Here is a 17,832-nt window from a genome sequence, read left to right as displayed (position 1 = left end):
GAAAAAATCTTAAAGTAACCTTTGTTACTTTAAGAAAACAGTTTAATGTTAAACAGATATCTAAAGATTTTACGATTTTGATTATGGCCTTCATCAAAAACAGCAACAGCTTAAAAGAAAAATTCATTATCCAGGACCTTTTTATTTCTTAAAAAATCAACCTTATAGTTCTAAGAAATAGTAAACTATTCCAATTCTACAAAATATTAGAATCCAAACACAGAGAACAGAGCTAAACAATACACTAGCTGTGTGATTAGGGCAAGTTACTTAACTACTTTGATTTCCCCATCTTTAAAATGTAGACCGAATTACCATCTACTCATAGGGCTACTGTGAAGATTACATGAATACATTTATGTAAAGCATTTAGGAAAGCATCTGACAGAGAAAGTACTATGTGTTTGTAATTATTATTATTAATTGAAGGCTCATTAACTATTCCAAAGGCAAATCAAATCTATGAGAATCCTTCATTTTATAAAGTAAAGTAAATGATAGTTTATATAATGTTGTGTAAACAGTTACTAAAGAATTTTGTTTTAATATCACAAATGGTTACAAATATAAACATTTTTCTTTGGAGTCATTTAACAAAGATTATGCTCAAAATCTTTTGATTTCATAATCTAACACACACAGGACTTAGAGATGTGAAATTTAAGTCCAATTTTACTATTAATGCTATATTCCAATTTAGTGAACTCATGTTCCTCCTTTCATCAGAGTAAGTGCTTATTTGTGGATTGTTTAAAATTAACCAAATACACAACACACGAAATATCGATAGGATAAGTCTTTTTAGCAAATAAGTTCATAAAACTGCATTTTAAAATCGTTATTACAACGGTCAAGCAAGGAGAATGGGCAGCTTGTGCTTAAGAGTAAAACTCTTTTAAATTTTAGTTTATACTAATCCAAAATAAAAGGAGTTTTACTCTAAGCACAAGCTGCCCATTCTCTTTGCTTGACCCTTGTAATAAGCCTTTCAATGCTCAAAAAAAAATTTTTTAATAAAACAGTTAAAAAATAAAAGTAGAAAGTACCTGAGATTCAAGTGGAATGAAGGAAATATTTATTTCTTTACATCTTCTTACTGACTTGGAGCAAGAAGCCTTAATTTTGTTAAAGAGACTGTCAGGGCAGACTGAGAGGAGGAAAAACATCAAAGTATATAACTGCATTTAAATTTTCATTGTTTTGAATAAGTCTTTCCAACATCCAAGAATATTTATTTTTACATATAATTACTAATTTTCACAAAGTAATTTACTGTGAGGACAGAGATAATATGTAAATACTGCTTTTCACTTTATACAGCAGATAAATTCCAGTAATGAGCACTGTAACAGAAATTCCATTTTCCCCATTCATATCCACCATAACCAAGATGTGTTTCCTTATAGAGCTGTTAACACAGCAAGCTAATATTGTCAGGAAGGAAAATCAAGTCCAAACTAAGGACTTAATAAACTTTTGAAGGACTTTCAGAGCTTCTTAGGAATTTACACTTTTCTATATCTGCCACTAAGTGTAGCCGCACCATACAAATTTTTCATCTTTCCTTGCATTATAGGGCCTTCTTCAATGTGAGGAAATTCTAAGCCTCCAAACTAGTAAATTCTGCACCCTAGAGCTGTCTTCCCCTTGCTCCTGCCTTTTACCTAACTGCTTATAGTTTCACTAAATCTAGGTTGGAGTATTAACCTTTGGCTTCTACTATCTTTTAACACGATGTTCTTTAATTTCAAGATTCCTTAAATTAAAAGAGGCTTCACACATTAAAGTTTATCAACTCCATAAACATGATTTCTGTGTAACAAGGTTACTTAAATGGCAAATACTTATGATATGGCATTTTGTAAAATGCAAACTGCTGCTAGGTATGAGATAAATAATAATTTACAGGAAAAATAAGCTAGAAAGCTGCTTTTTATTTGAATCTACAGCATAGAAAAAGAAATGTGGTAGATTTTCTCCCTTACTGTTAGCAAACAGATGACAGTTTCTTCACTGCATCTCCCAAAGGGTCTTATAATACTCTTTATTATACAGTCAAATCCCCAGTTGTAACTTTGATTTAAAGAAGAATTCTCCCTGTTATTGGAACAGAATTTGAGGGATCGCTGTCTTCGTCAAACCCCTCTCCCTTGTACACCAGCAAAAATGACCATCTTTTGAAACTAGTTTGGAATGATTTAATTTTCTATCACCTTATCATGAATTAGGATAGAAATAACCTTACATTTTTAGATTCTTTCTAACCTAACTAGAACGAACAATATATAGAAAGTCACTATTTTTAAAATTAGCATAAGAAATATTTCATAATTAGTAGGATTTGAAATAACGAAGCAATAACTTTTACAAAGCTACTTACAGTCAGTGAAGTAGATATACGCTGCTTTATATTTGTGCTCTGATTTACCTCCAAAATCACGTAAAAAGCAGTCTACAGACTGAAAAAAGGTCGGATGTTAATATACATTTTATCAAATACTAATTTGAATGTGCTACTTTTGAAATAACTAAGATTATTTTGATGATAAAGTTAAACCTTAAATGTTAAAACTGTAACTTACAAACTGAGTTTTTAAGATGCTATGTTATCTGGCCACTTACAGTGAGAAGTGTAATAAGTAGTAAGGTAAGATATATGAACAGAGAGTGCTCTTTTGGTGATGAGGAGACCTAAGAATGCTCAAGTGACTAAGAAGCTAAAGCAACATAGAAGACAAGACTACTGGAAGAAAATGAATGTACTGGGTAGTATTACCTACACAGATAATGAAACCATCGAGACTATTACTGGAGAAGTGCTAAAGAGACTGCCAGTGAGCTAAGCGCTAAAATTGCCAAGAGGGATTAGAATGAAAGACTAAAAGGTTAGCAGACTACAAGGAGGAGGGAAAGCGGGTAATATACTCTAACAGTATCTGCCTCTCTGCTGGTAGTTTTCAAGCTACAACAGTCTGAAAGCAAAAACAAACAATTTAATCTTCTCATCTATCTGTTCCTTTCTGTCTCCCTGCAACTCCTACAACCAGTATATTTCTGTTAGAGCTCATTAATGTATCCTGCAAGTCTCTTATCTTTCCCACCATGATTTCCATCATTTTTTTTTTGCTTTGAGATACTTCGTTTTTATCTTCCAGACTATCTATTAAAATTTCCAGTGATTATCCTCCTCTACAGTCAACTACTTAACTAAGAAAATATACTTCAGAGCTTCAGAAAGTTTTTACATGTTACACCAGACTTTTAAGTGTACTATTTTCTGTTCAGATTATCACCCTTCCTTCCAAGCTCCTGTATTTTGCTATAGGTATCCTTTTCTCATTCTTACTAAACCTTCTCTCTCTGGTCACTTGACCCACTTAGATGTGTGGTTGCTTCTATGTCAGCTCAGCTAACACTTAGGTTTAGTTGTTGGAGTAACCTAAAGAGAGGCAGTACCACAAGAAGAAGGTAAACAGGTTTCTCCTCCTGAGGGCTATAAGTATAAAAGAAAACAAACCACCCATCTGACCTTTCCCTAGCTTCCCTGGTGGGTCAGAGGTTAAAGCGTCTGCCTGCAATGCAGGAGACCTGGGTTCTATCCCTGGGTTGGGAAGATCCCCTGGAGGAGGAAATGGCAACCCACTCCAGGATTCCTGCCTGGAGAATCCCATGGGCTGAGGAGCCTGGTGGGCTACAGTCCACGGGGTCGCAAAGAGTCGGACATGACTGAGCAACTTCACGTTCATGTATCTCTTATAACCAACTCTTCCTAAAATCTGTCATTTCATGACCCTTGCCTGAGAACTCTCTGTAGCTAGTCTCCAGATGCTTGCCCAGCCCCTGAGGAAGGAAATCTCACACCAAGTTTCTCTACAAGTGCCCAAAGAGTCCAAGGCCTCACATGCACCCATAGGTCTATAGGACCCAAAAGATAATTGATTTGGGACAGGAAGAGAAACTGGAGTTGGTTGTGGGAGATAAAGGAGTCACACTTAGATGTCATTTTCTCTGAATTCTTTGATCCTTTCCTGAATACTGAATTTTGTATCCTGCTTTCTGTCACTTACATTAAAAATGAACACTTACATAGATCATTAAAATTTTCTAGAAATCTCATTTTCAATGGTCACATGGTCTTTCCTACCATTATGTGTTAATACTAAGAATTTCTCTGGATTTTTTTAACAATAAATTTTACGATTCAGAACCTTTTAAGGTTCTGATATGGCGAATTATTTTCCAAAATGGCTGTATTAATCTATACTCCCACTAGCAGTATAGTTTCTGCTCCATTATCCATTGATAATGCATACTGAGAGCTAGATAAGATACATAGACAAGACAAATAAATAGATGTCTAAATATATACACACACTTTTTTTAATCCCTCTGCAAATTTAGTATGTGAAAATGGTGCTTTTAACTTTCATTTTTTTCCGAGCATAAATTTTCTCATAACATTATATTACAGATAAGATACAAAATGTCATTAAAATCTACCAGCAGCCAACATGTAGAGATTACATTGTAAATATCTCGGTTTTTCCCTACTGTCTGCCAGAGTTAGAAGAAATGAAATTGGAATTGTAAAATTAACATTTTTATTCTAAGAATAAGCCAAAGGATGTGTTGGAAAATGCACTCTCAGATACTATACAGAATAAATGAATCTGATACTTTATATAACTCTAAAAGCTTGACTTTAAGTATGAATTAAATCATGGTTAGATTATAAATTTTAAAAATTCCTTTCCCATAAAAAATAGACACACATGCATATATGTGTGTATACACATACATATGTGTATGCCATAGGGAAGTGACTAACATTAATGAAAGATTAATCCAAGACTATTTCTTTCACATACACTTCCATTCTCCTAAAATCATGGTTGACTAGAAACTACACGAGTACCAAATTATTGAAAGAAACTTATTTTTTTGAAACTCTGTTGTTTTATACAAATAAATTCTGCTTTCATATAGGGGGAGAAAGGAATTCTTTCACATATATTCCCATTGAGAAGAAAGCAAATAAAACAATCTTCTAACTCAGAAAGATTTTCTTACACAAACTAGTTTATAAAACTACCTGTCTAATAAAGGACATTTTATTACTTTAAATTTTCTAAGAGAAAATCACATCTATGGTGAAAGTTTTGAAGAACATACTGTTTAGATTCAAAACACTCACCTTTGATGTTGGAGAGATAAAATAAAGAGCTTTCATTTGTCTGACAGGTTCTCGATTTTTATAAATATTCTCCACAACTAACAAAAAAAAGTCCAAAATATAAACAAAAGAATTATATTTGACTTGGAGTCTCAGTTTTCACATTACAAATTATGATATTTTGTATCTGTCTTTAAAAGTCTATTATGAAGAGCAAATTTAAATAAATGAGTTAAACAATGAAGAGTTTTGGATGATAATATGATTATGAATATTACAAGATACTGATACTTTACCCAAAATGTAAGAAAAATTAAAATCTCATTAACACATTCCTGCCTGGTGGAAGACAGCAACTGTGGCAGTGTTATTTTTCATAACCCTAAGCTACAGCTGATTTAAATTTGCAATTGCCTCACTTCTAGGTAATAAAGAGAAGCTTAAAAAGTCAGTATTACACACTTGGAAATATGCACAAAAGTTGATTTTATGACATTAATCTTACTATCCACTTAAAAACAAAACATGAAAACCACAAACATCAGCCAAAATACTGAAGTACACTTACTGCATCAACATACAAAACTGTAACAAATATATATAACAATAAAAAATTTGAAGAACAAACTCAACAAGGCAACTGACTTAGTCTTGGTTAGGGGTGCTTAATTATATGTCTCAGCTGAGGGGAAAAATCTTGACTTACAGAGGTTATTCTGAAGATTCACAAAGAAAACAGTGTCCAAAATAATTATTATAGCTAGAGTTACTAAAAAAATAAGACATAATCCCCTGAGAAACACAATTACTAACTAAAATTTATTAATACTTTAAACTCTCCCTATCATAATAAAAAAAAAAGTTTTTCATGGTGAGTATTTGAAACACTTACCAGTTATACCCTCTGCTAGAAGATCTGTCATTTTGCAACATGATGCCAAAAGCTTAGTGGTAAATTCATCTAGAAGCAATATCTTAAAATGAATATAAATTAAGCAATAGTATAAGCATTTGACTGCCAAGAATTCACAAAAGACAGAATTTAGTGCATTAAATATACTCAAATTCATAACCTTTTTTATAACATAAAATTATCAGGAGAGCAAGCAAAATTATCTCAACTCATTTAACTTTCGTGACTTAGAAATTTATTTCCTCAATATATGGTCATATAATATTATACATAAGCAATATTTTCACTTTGAAGCAGACTTTGTTCACTTCAAATGTATCTTATGTTGAACATCAAATTTTCTTAAAATCATAAAATGCTGCTTGTGGTGGAATAATTGTTCTAGGCACTGTTCTAAGCACTTTACATGAATTATTTCATTTAATATTTATAACTATCTATGAGGTACTACCATCTCTGTTTTACAGATAAAGAAACAGAGGCATAGAGACATCAAGTAATTTGCTCAAGAAGCCACAACTAATAGGAGGTAAAGCTGAGATTTGAAGGCAAACACTATGCTTCTAACTCTGTACTTTTATACAAGTGTAATAAGTAAAAAAATATGTACAAGCCCTCAATAAAGGTTTCTAGTGTTATGCAAATTCTATGTGAATATGTAAATTCTACCTTCCATTCGCCTTCTTTCTTGCAGTCATCAAACACTGTTGCTTTTATCTCTGCAAAGAAAAAGAGAACTACTTAGGAATCTTAATAAATTGTTAGTACTCAAGATGGCTGGGAAATATCACTTGGAATTGCTCAGCTTCATAATTGCTCAGCTTTACATATACAAGAGTAAAAATCAGTTCTCTTTAATACTTAACCTATATGGTACATTTAAACCGTAATATATTTTAACTTTTTGAGACTAAAAATATTATTAAAAAGGCTATTATTATTGTCCTTTACAGCATCGGACTTTAGTTTCACCCCCAGACACATCCACAGTTGAGTGTTGTTTCCACTTTGGCCTAGCCACTTCATTCTTTCTGGTGCATGAGGGCTCAGGCACTCAGTTGTGTCTGATTCTTTGAGACCCCATGGACTATAGCCCACAAGGTTCTTCTGTCCATGGGATTCTCCTGGCAAGAATACTAGAGTGTGTTGTCATTTCTTCCTCCAGCAGAGCATGTTTTGTCAGAACTCTCACCATGACCTGCCCATCTCGGGTGGCTTTGCACAGCATGGCTCATAGCTTCACTGAGTTATGCAAGCCCCTTCACCAAGACAAGACTGTGATTCATGAAGGCAATACGTGAACCGAGAACTTCCAGATGTTCAAACTGGGTTTCAAAGAGGCAGAGGAACAAGAGATCAAATTGTCTATGTTTACTGAATCATGGAGAAAGCAAGGGAGTTCCAAGAAAACATTTAATTCTGCTTCATCCCCTACGATAAAACCTTTGACTGTGTGGATCACGACAAATGGAAAAATTCTTAAAGAGATGGGATTACCAGACTACCTGACTTGCCTCCTGAGAAATCTGTATGTGAGTCAAGAAGCAACAGTTACAATTGGACACGGAACAACTGGTTGAAAACTGGGAAAGGCGCAGGATAAAACTGTACACTATGATCCTGCTTATTTAACTTATATGCAGAGTACATCATGCGAAATGCCAGGCTGGATGAATCACAAGATGGAACTAAGATTGCTGGGAGAAGTATTAACAACCTCAGATATACAGATGATACCACTCTAATGGCAGAGAGTGAAGAGGAACTAAAGAGCATCTTGATGAGGGTCAAAGAGGAGAATGAAATAGCTGACTTAAAACTCAACATTCAAAAAACTAAGATCAGGGCATCCAGTCCCATCACTTCATGGCAAATAGAAAGGGGAAAAGTGGAAGCAAGGACATATTTTATTTTCTTGGGCTCCAAAATCATTGTGGACAGTGACCACAGCCATGAAATGAAAAGACACTCCTTGGAAGGAAAGCTACGATAAACTGAGACAGCATATTACAAAGCAAAGATATCACTTTGCCAACAAAGGTCCATACAGTCAAAGCTATGGTTTTTCCAGTATTGGATGTGAGAGTTGGACCATAAAGAAGGCTGAGTGCCAAAGAACTGATGCTTTTGAATTGTGGTGCTAAAGAAGAATCTTGAGAGTCCCTTGGACTGCAAGGAGATCAAACCAGTTAGTCATAAAGGAAATCAACTATGAATATTCATTATAAGTACTGTTGTTGAAGCTCCAATATTTTGGCCACTTGATGTGGAAAGCAAACTCACTGGAAAAGAGCCTGAGACAGAGAAAGACTGAAGGCAAAATGAGAAGGGGGCAGCAGAGGAAGGAAGTTAGACAGTATCACTGATACAACGGACAAGAATTTGAGCAAACTCTGGGAGTCAGCAGAGGACAAAGGAGCCTGGAGTGCTGCAGTCCATGAGGTTGCAAAGAGTCAGACACAACCTGGCAAGTAAACAACAATATTTAATTTAAACACATCTGGAAAAAATTTCTGAAAGTATTATTCGACTTGGTTTTCTAACTCTACTTAAATCCTAAGTTAAACAAGATGAAAACAAAAAACCTGCAGGAAAATCCCTAACCAGCTCATTACTAAATTACATCTGACAAATGAAACCAGGTAAGTAAGATTCTTCCTGATTTACTTCAGTACAATTAAAAAAAATGTGTTACAGCATTCAGTTCAGTCGCTCAGTTGTGCGGGACTCTGTGACTCCATGGACTACAGCACGCCAGGCTTCCCTGTCCATCACCAACTCCTGGAGCTTGCTCAAATTCATGTCCATTGAGTCGGTGATGGCATCCAACCATCTCATCCTCTGTCGTCCCTTTCTCCTCCTGCCTTCAATCTTTTTCAGCATCAGAGTCTTTTCCAAAGAATCAGTTCTTCACATCAGGCGGCCAAGTATTGGAGTTTCAGCTTTGGCATCAGTCCTTCCAGTAAATATTCAGGACTGATCTCCTTTAGGATGGACTGGTTTGACCTCCTTGCAGTCCAAGGGACTCTCAAGAGTCTTCTTCAACACCACAGTACAAAAGCATCAATTTTTCGGTGCTCAGCTTTCTTTATAGTCCAACTCTCACATCCATACATGACTACTGGATAAACCACAGCTTTGACTAGATGGACTTTTGTCAGCAAAGTAATGTCTCTGCTTTTTAATATACTGTCTAGGTTGGTCATAGCTTTTCTTTCAAGGAGCAACTGTCCTTTAATTTCATGGCTGCAGTCACTGTCTGCAGTGATTTTGGAGCCCAAGAAAATAGTCTGTCACTGTTTCCATTGTTTCCCCATCTATTTGCCATGAAGTGATGGGACCAGATGCCATGATCTTCACTTTCTGAATGCTGAGTTTTAAGCCAGCTTTTTCACTCTCCTCTTTCACCTTTATCAAGAAGCTCTTTAGTTCCTCTTCACTTTCTGCCATAAGGGTGGTGTCATCGGCATATCTGAGTTTATTGCCTTCTCCGCTTCTAATCACTAGGCAGTATCAATTGTTCTTCTTGGTGATTGCCACCATCTCAGACGGTAAAGCGTCTGCCTGCAATGTGGGAGACCTGGGTTCGATCCCTGGGTTGGGAAGATCCCTTGGAGAAGGAAATGGCAACCCACTCCAGTACTCTTGCCTGGTGGGCTACAGTCCATGGGATCACAAAGAGTCGGACACGACTGAGGGACTTCACTTTCACTTTCACCATCACTACCAATGCCCTGATTCTTACTCTCTCTCACAGAATTACTACAATAATCTCCTATCTGGATTTCCTGCTCCCTACCTCTAACCCCTTTACCTTCCCCAGTACGTTGTCCACACTGCAGTCAAGAGTCTTCTTCCTGAAGCACAGCCCTGTCACTTCAATACCCACTTCAAAATTCTCTCAAATTCTGTTACCTCAGAATAAAATCTAGATTTTACTATTCAACATCCTCCATCAACTGGCCTTCACCCAATCTCTAAATTAATCTTCCACCAGTCCAAATGCTACCCAATTAATGACCTACTAATACCAATTACCCTAACTTTTCTCTTTCTGTTTCTTCTACATATGAAGTGAAATATATTTTAAATTTTAACACAAAAGAGGGTGTGAAAATACTGATGGGAAAAATGAAAGGAGAACTAACGAAGTAGTGTATGGCGTCAGCAATGCCAAATGTGTATTCAGAGGGTTCTGGGGTTAACACTTCATAGAGGGGGCAGTTACACGAATAAAAATTTAACCAGCTATACATTTAGCAACAGTACACTTTACACCAGCATTATACTTAGTGAAAACTTTGGGAACAAAAAATGACTTCCTTTCAGCATTTTTCTAGTAAGTCCCCAAAATGCTGACAGCTGCTGTTGGAGGAGGAAAACAAACTTTTCATCTTTAATGGCTTCCCATTGCTAGAGCATTTTAAACAATTTAGCTCCAACCTACCTTTTATAGCCTTTTTCCCCCTATTCCTTGCAATAAATATTCTGTACTCAAAGAAAAGAAATTATTCCCTCTTCCATAAACAATCACATACTTTGATGCCTTTGGGTCCTAGTTCAGATTTTCCTGTCTGGCAAAAACCTACTACTTTTCAATGTTACCTCCTATTTAGAGTCTTCCCTAATGCAGTTCCAGAGAGGAAAAAATTTTTTTCCTTCTCTTTTTCTGTGAAACTTCTTCATGCTGCTAATATAGTACTTAGTATGTGTATACCTGTCTCCTCCCACTGAACTGTAAATTCCAGGAGGTCAAGGAATATGAATACAGAAGGGGGAAATGTGCAAACAGTGACAGGTTTTATTTTCTTGGGTTTCAAAATTACTGAGGACAGTGACTGCAGCCATGAAATTAAAAGATGCTTACGCCTTGGAAGGAAAGCTATGACAAAACTAGACAGTGTATTTAAAAGCAGAGATGTCACTTTGCCAACAAAGGTCCATACAGTCAAAACTAGGGCTTTTCCATTAGTCATGCAGGAATGTGAGAGGTGGACTACAAAGAAGGCTGAGCGTTGAAGAATTGATGCTTTTGAACTGTGGTGCTGGAGAAGATGCTTGAGAGTCCCCTGGACTGCAAGGAGATCAAACCAATCAATCCTAACGGAAATCAACCCTGAATACTCATAGGAAGGACTGATGCTGAAGCTAAAGCTCCAATACTTTGGCCACCTGATGCAAAGGCTAGAAAAGACCCTGATGCTGGGAAAGACTAAATGAAAAAGGAGAAGAGGATGGCACAGGATGAGATGGTGGGATAGCATCAATGGACATGAATGGACTCAGTGGACATGAATTTGAGCAAATGCCAGGAGACAGGGAAGGAACGACAGGGAAGCCTGTGCTGCAATCCATGGAGTCTCAAAGAGTCAGACACGACTTACTGACTGAACAACAAAAGGAATATATACCTAGAACAGTGGGTGGCACAGGTTACTCAATAAAAATTGGTTTAAATGAATACATGATTCTGCAAATATCCAAAAAGGAAGAAATTGTGTTACAAGATAAAGAAGTAACCAGAATGAAAAAAGTCATAAAGATAACAGATTAAAACAGAAAAACAAAAAAATATTTTCTATATGCCCGTGTGTGTGTGTGTATGCACGTGTGTGCATGCATGCTCAATTGTGTCCGACTCTTTGTGACACCATAGACTGTAGCCCACCAGACTCCTGTGTCCATGAGATTTCCCAGGCAAGAATACTGGGTGATTGCCATCTCTTTCTCCAGGGGATTCTTCCTGATCCAGGGACTGAACCCAAGTCTCTTGCATCTCCTGCACTGGCAGGCAAATTCTCTACCATGAGCACCAGCTGGGAAGCCCTATATTTGGGGAAAATAAGTTCTCAAGGAATTTATAAAACAAACCTGACTGGTTGTCTCTGGGAAAGGAATCTGGGCTCTGGGTAGGGATGAAGATTAATTTTATATTACAATCTTTTCTATTATCAAAATTTTTTGCCACATCAAGGTATTTAAGAATGATTAAAAATACTAATTACAAAGATTACAAAGGATGAAGAAAAAGTTATGTCAATGTTAAGCATTTAAAAAAGGAAGCAACAAAATGACCAATAATAAAAAATATCTGAAGGTATATAAGGACTAGAAGAAAAATATGAAAAGCAAAAAGCTTTTAAGGTGTCAATTTTAATTTGTAAACAAATTACTTTGATCTGTAATTTTTTGAATTTCACTTTCTCCAACATTTCCTCTAAAATATACAAGGTAAATTATAGACATCAGACTATTGTTTATAATAGGCTGTACTGAATAAGGAAAAATAAAATACTGTAAGTGGCTTCAACTTGCTTTACTTAGTTACTATATTCAGTTACTATTGTTCTGCTGTGTTTTTCAAATAAACTACATCAAATTTTTATTTAAAATCTTTTATCAGTGATAGCTTTGCTACCACTCCCCTACAGCAAAAAATGGCAAATGAGCAATACCAAGCACTATAAATTTTTACTGATATTATGTAAAGGAATTAATTTTGTAAATAAATGCAGCCCTTTGCACTCGAAACATTAAATTTTTAAAAGGGGTTTTAATGTAGTCCCTAAAGGCTGATTCTTTCTCATGTTTTAGGTCTCAGCTCAAATGTTACCTACTCAGAGAAATAGGGCAAAGGCTAAGAGACTTTTGCCAAGAGAATGTAATGGTCATAACACCCTCTTCCAACAACAGAAACAGACAACTCTACACACAGATATCACCAGATGGTCAGTACCTAAATCAGACTGACTATATTCTTTGCGGCCGAAGATGGAGAAGCTCTATACAGTCAGTAAAAACAAGACTGGGAGCTGACTGTAGCTCAGATCATGAACTCCTGCAAATTTCAGGACTTAAAAATTCAGACTTAAATTGAAGAAAGTAGGGTAAACCACTAGACCATCAAAAATGAAAGTGAAAATCAAAGTCGCTGAGTTGTGTCTGACTCTTTGCCACCCCATGGACTCCTCCATGGAATTCTCCAGGCCAGAATACTGGAGTGGGTAGCCTTTCCCTTCTCCAGAGGATCTTCCCAACCCAAGGATTGAGCCCAGAACTCCTGCATTGCAGGCAGATTCTTTACCAGCTGAGCCACAAGGGAAGCCCTCTAGACCATTCAGGTATGAACTAAATCAAATCCCTTACAATTATACGGTGGAAGCGACAAATAGATTCAAGGGATCAGATCTGATAGAGCACTGGGAGAACTATGGACAGAGGTTCGCAACACTGTACCGGAGGTGGTGATCAAAACCATACCCAAGAAAAAGAAATGCAAAAAGGCAGAACAGTTGTCTGAGGAGGCTTTGCAAAAACCTGAAAAAAGAGAAGTGAAAGGCAAAGGAGAAAAGGAAAGATATATCCATCTGAATGCAGAGTTCCAAAGAATAGCAAGAAGAAATTAGAAAGCCTTCCTAAGTGACCAATACAAAGAAATAGAGGAAAACAACAGAATGGGAAAGACTAGAGATCTCTTCAAGAAAATTAGAGATACCAAGGGAACATTTCATGCAAAGACGGGTACAATAAAGGACAGAAATGGTATGGACCTAACAGAAGCAGAAGATATTAAGAAAAGAAGGCAAGAATACACAGAAAAACTATACAAAAAAGAGCTTAGTGACCCAGATGATCATGATGGTGTGATCACTCACCTAGAGCCAGAAATCCTGGAATGTGAAGCAAGCAGGCCTTAGGAAGCATCACTATGAATAAAGATGGTAGAGGTAAAGGAATTTCAGTTGACCTATTTCAAATCCTAAAAGATGATGCTGTGAAAGTGCTGCACTCAATATGCCAGCAAATTTGGAAAACTGAGCAGTGGCCATGGAACTGGAAAAGGTCAGTTTTCATTCCAATCCCAAAGAAAAAAATGCCAAGGAATGTTCAAACTACCACACAACTATACTCACCTCACATGCTAGGAAAGTAACACTCAAAATTCTCCAAACTAGGCTTCAACTGTATGCAAACTGAGAACTTCCACCAGATGTTCAAGCTGGATTTAGAAAAGGCAGAGGAAACAGATTATCAAATTACCAACATCCACCAGATCATAAGAAAAAGCAAGAGAGTTTCAGAAAAACATCTACTTCTGCTTCATTGACTACACTAAAGCCTTTGACTGTGTGGATCACAACAAATTGTGGAAAATTCTTAAACAGATGGGAATACCAGACCACCTGATCTGCCTCCTCAGAAATCTGTATGCAGATTAAGAGGCAACAGTTAAAAGCAGATATGGAACAATGGACTGGTTCCAAATTGAGAAAGGAATACGTCAAGGTTCTATATTGTCACCTTGCTTACTTAACTTCTATGCAGAGTACATCACATGAAATGCCAGTCTGGATGAAGCACAAGCTGGAATCAAGATTACAGGGAGAAATATCAATAACCTCAGAGACACAGATGACACCACCCTTATGGCCAAAAGTGAAGAGGAACTAAAAAGCCTCTTGATAACGGTGAAAGAAGAGAGTGAAAAAGCTGGCTTAAAACTCAACATTCAAAAAAAAAACCCAAAAAACTCAACATTTAAAAAACTAAGATCATGGCATCTGGTCCCATCACTTCATGGCAAGTAGATGGGGAAACAATGGAAGCAGTTCAAGACTTTATTTTTAGGGGCTCTAAAATCACTGTGGACGGTGACTGCAACCATGAAATTAAGACGCTTGCTCCTTGGAAGAAAAGCTGTGGCCAACCAAGACCGCATATTAAAAAGCCAGACATTACTTTGCTGACAAAGGTCCATCTAGTCAAAGCTATGGTTTTTCCAGTAGTCATGTATGGATGTGAGAGTTGGACTACAAAGAAGGCTGAGCGCCGAAGAATTGATGCTTTTGTACTGTGGTATTGGAGAAGGCTCTTGAGAATCCCTCGGACTGCAAGGAGATCCAACCAGTCTATCCTAAAGGAAATCAGTCCTCAATATTCATTGGAAGGACTAATGCTGAAGCTGAAGCTCCAATACTTTGGCCACCTGATGTGAAGAACTGACTTGTTAGAAAAGACCCTGATGCTGGGAAAGACTGAAGGCAGGAGGAGGAGGAGACCACAGAGGATGAGATGGTTGGATGGCATCACTGACTGGATGGACGTAAGTTTGAGCAAGCTCTGGAGCTGGTGATGGACAGGGAAGCCTGGTGTGCTGCAGTCCACAGGGTTGCAAAGAGCCGACACGACTGAGTGTCTGAACTGAGCAGAGAATCCTTTCCTGACCTACCTATCCAGAGCAGCCTCTTTCTATATATAGATATTAAGGACTGAAATAACCACGTTTATTCTTTGTTTACACACTTATTTTCTATCATTCACCACTTGAATAGAAGATTTCAGGAAGACTGGGAACTTATCTCCTTTCTATTGCTGTATTCCCATAGGAATTCAATATTTACTGAATAAATTGGGGGGCATTACAGAACTGATCTGTTCACTTTTTTTTCTGTTTACTTTTTAAAAATATTTATTCAGCTTCATTGGGTCTCAGTTGCGGCACATGGGCTTAGTTGCTCCCCAGCATGCGAGATCTTAGTTCCGGGATTGAACTGCCATCCCTGGCATTATAAAGCTGATTCTTAACCACTGGACACCAGGGAGGTCCCCCCTTCCCACCCCATCCCCACCCAACATTTTACTTTTAACAAGCATTATTACCCATTACATTCTGCCAGGGACTATTCGGAATTTAAATCTCTAGAAGACACAACAGTGGACCTACCTTCAAGAAGCTTATTAAGAGAGTCACATCAGGCACCATTTGCAAAGGATAACCACACATGCTACAGAAATATGAGACACGGGATTAAAATGAGAAGCTGCTATGGAAGTAATTGCCCCATTTGTGCTGCGACTTGAAGGCTGGCTAAAACTTGGATAGCTGAAGAATAGGAGTAAGAGGAGTATTCTAGACAGAAGAACTGGCATCAAGATGTGGAGGCAGAAGATTTTGAGAAGAGTCAACAGGATGGACTAGCCAAACATCAATATTATATTAGGAAAAGTTGGTAGCAAAGTAGGCTGGAGCAGGTTATAAATCTTCAAATGCAGACTAAGTGTCTGAAAAGATCTTTAGGCACAAGTGTAGGGTATCTCTCTGCAGGTCTTTTTAAGCAGGAGATCAGCATGATCATAGCTCAATACTATTACAGGAAAACCAGTCTGGTCAGATGAACTGGAGTGAGAAAGAACAAGGCTTGGAGGTTCAGATAGGCTACTAAAACAGACTGGGCAAAAAATAAGGCTCTGAACTGAGGTTTAAACATTATAGAAAGTCACAGACAGGTCACACAGAAACTGCAGCCAAAAAGATTTGGGTTGGAATACTAAGTCTATATTGAACAGTTGTACAGGTTTTCTTAAAAATGGCTTTATTATGATTTACGTATCATATAACTCATCCAAAGTATACAATTAAATGGCTTTCAGTATATTCAGAGTTGTATGCTTATTAGTGTAATCAATTTTAGAACATCTCATTACTTCAAAAAGAAACCCAGTTCCTAAGCCATAGTTCCCACATCTCCCCAGCCTCCCTAGACATAAGCAACCACAAATCTACTTTCTACTAATCTCTATATATTTGCCTATTCTGGACATTTAATATGATTGGAGTCATATGGTTCTTTATGCCTGGCTTCTTTTCATTTGGCATAGTTTTTCCAAGGATCATCAATACTGTAGCATGTATCAGTACTTCCTTCTTCTTATTGCCCAATAATATTCCATTATATGGACATACCACATGTTATTAATCCATTCACCAGTTGATGGGCATTTGGGCTGTTCTGACTTTTTGCCTATTTAGAATAATGCTGCTATGATAATAGGTATATTAGCTTTAACATCTGTTAAAGAGATAATAATTCTTATTAAGTTCTAATGTTTGTAAAGAATAGTGCCTGGCACAGAGTAATGTTGAAAAAATATTAATTCCCTTCTTTCTACTTTGCAGGTAAATTGAAAGTTACTTATCTTTCTACCCTCATCAAACTGTACTACCCTGCTACTGCTACTGCTAAGTTGCTCCAGTCGTGTCCAACTCTGTGTGACCCCACAGACAGCAGCCCACCAGGCTCCCCCGTCCCTGGGATTCTCCAGGCAAGAACACTGGAGTGGGTTGCCATTTCCTTCTCCAATGCATGAAAGTGAAAAGTGAAAGTGAAGCTGCTCAGTCATGTCCGACTTTTAGCCACCCCATGGACTGCAGGCTACCAGGCTCCTCCATCCATGGGGTTTTCCAGGCAAGAGTACTGGAGTGGGGTGCCACTGCCTTCTCCGATACTACCCTAAACCTAGCAAAACCTTTTCCCAGTCAAATATGATTCTCCTACCTCTGAAGAGATTTCTTCCTCTTTTCTTTCAGACTCCATCTTCTTCAATTCAGAGGCTCCCATTTCCCTTTCTCTACTCACTAAATGATGAATGAATATTATCCTTTTAGTTACGTTCCTGTTTACAGAGGACTTCCCTGGTGGCTCAGAAGGTAAGGCGTCTGTCTACAATGCGGGAGACCCGGGTTCAAGCCCCAGGTTGGGAAGATCCCCTGGAGAAGGAAATGGCAATCCACTCCAGTACTATTGCCCAGAAAATCCCTTGGACAGAGGAGCCTGGTAGGCTACAGTCTATGGGGTCACAAAGAGTCGGACATGACTGAGCAAATTCACTTTCACTTTCCTGTTTATACTACAATTCCAAAAACTATTTTTTTGAATCCTTATAACACTTTTCTTTCGGTCATCAT

General features: G+C 37.3%; 1 protein-coding gene across 2 annotated transcripts in view; it reads right to left on the bottom strand.

The window, feature by feature from the left end:
- The window catches only part of STXBP3 (syntaxin binding protein 3), a 47,106-nt gene that overhangs the window by 27,625 nt on the left and 1,649 nt on the right, over positions 1-17,832 (bottom strand). Inside the window, exons 2-6 of one of the 2 annotated variants that reach the window (XM_005677975.3) lie at positions 6,756-6,805; positions 6,066-6,147; positions 5,195-5,271; positions 2,381-2,459; positions 1,047-1,147 (exon numbers count right to left, since the gene is read on the bottom strand). In XM_005677975.3, coding sequence (XP_005678032.1) covers positions 1,047-1,147; positions 2,381-2,459; positions 5,195-5,271; positions 6,066-6,147; positions 6,756-6,805 — 389 coding nt within the window. The remainder of the gene's footprint in view (positions 1-1,046; positions 1,148-2,380; positions 2,460-5,194; positions 5,272-6,065; positions 6,148-6,755; positions 6,806-17,832) is intronic. The other variant, XM_013962574.2, reaches the window with a different exon arrangement.

Source organism: Capra hircus, chromosome 3 (genome assembly GCF_001704415.2).
Source record: "Capra hircus breed San Clemente chromosome 3, ASM170441v1, whole genome shotgun sequence".
NCBI lineage: Eukaryota > Metazoa > Chordata > Mammalia > Artiodactyla > Bovidae > Capra > Capra hircus.
Note: the sequence above shows the minus strand (reverse complement) of the source record. Positions and strands in the feature narration are given on the sequence as shown.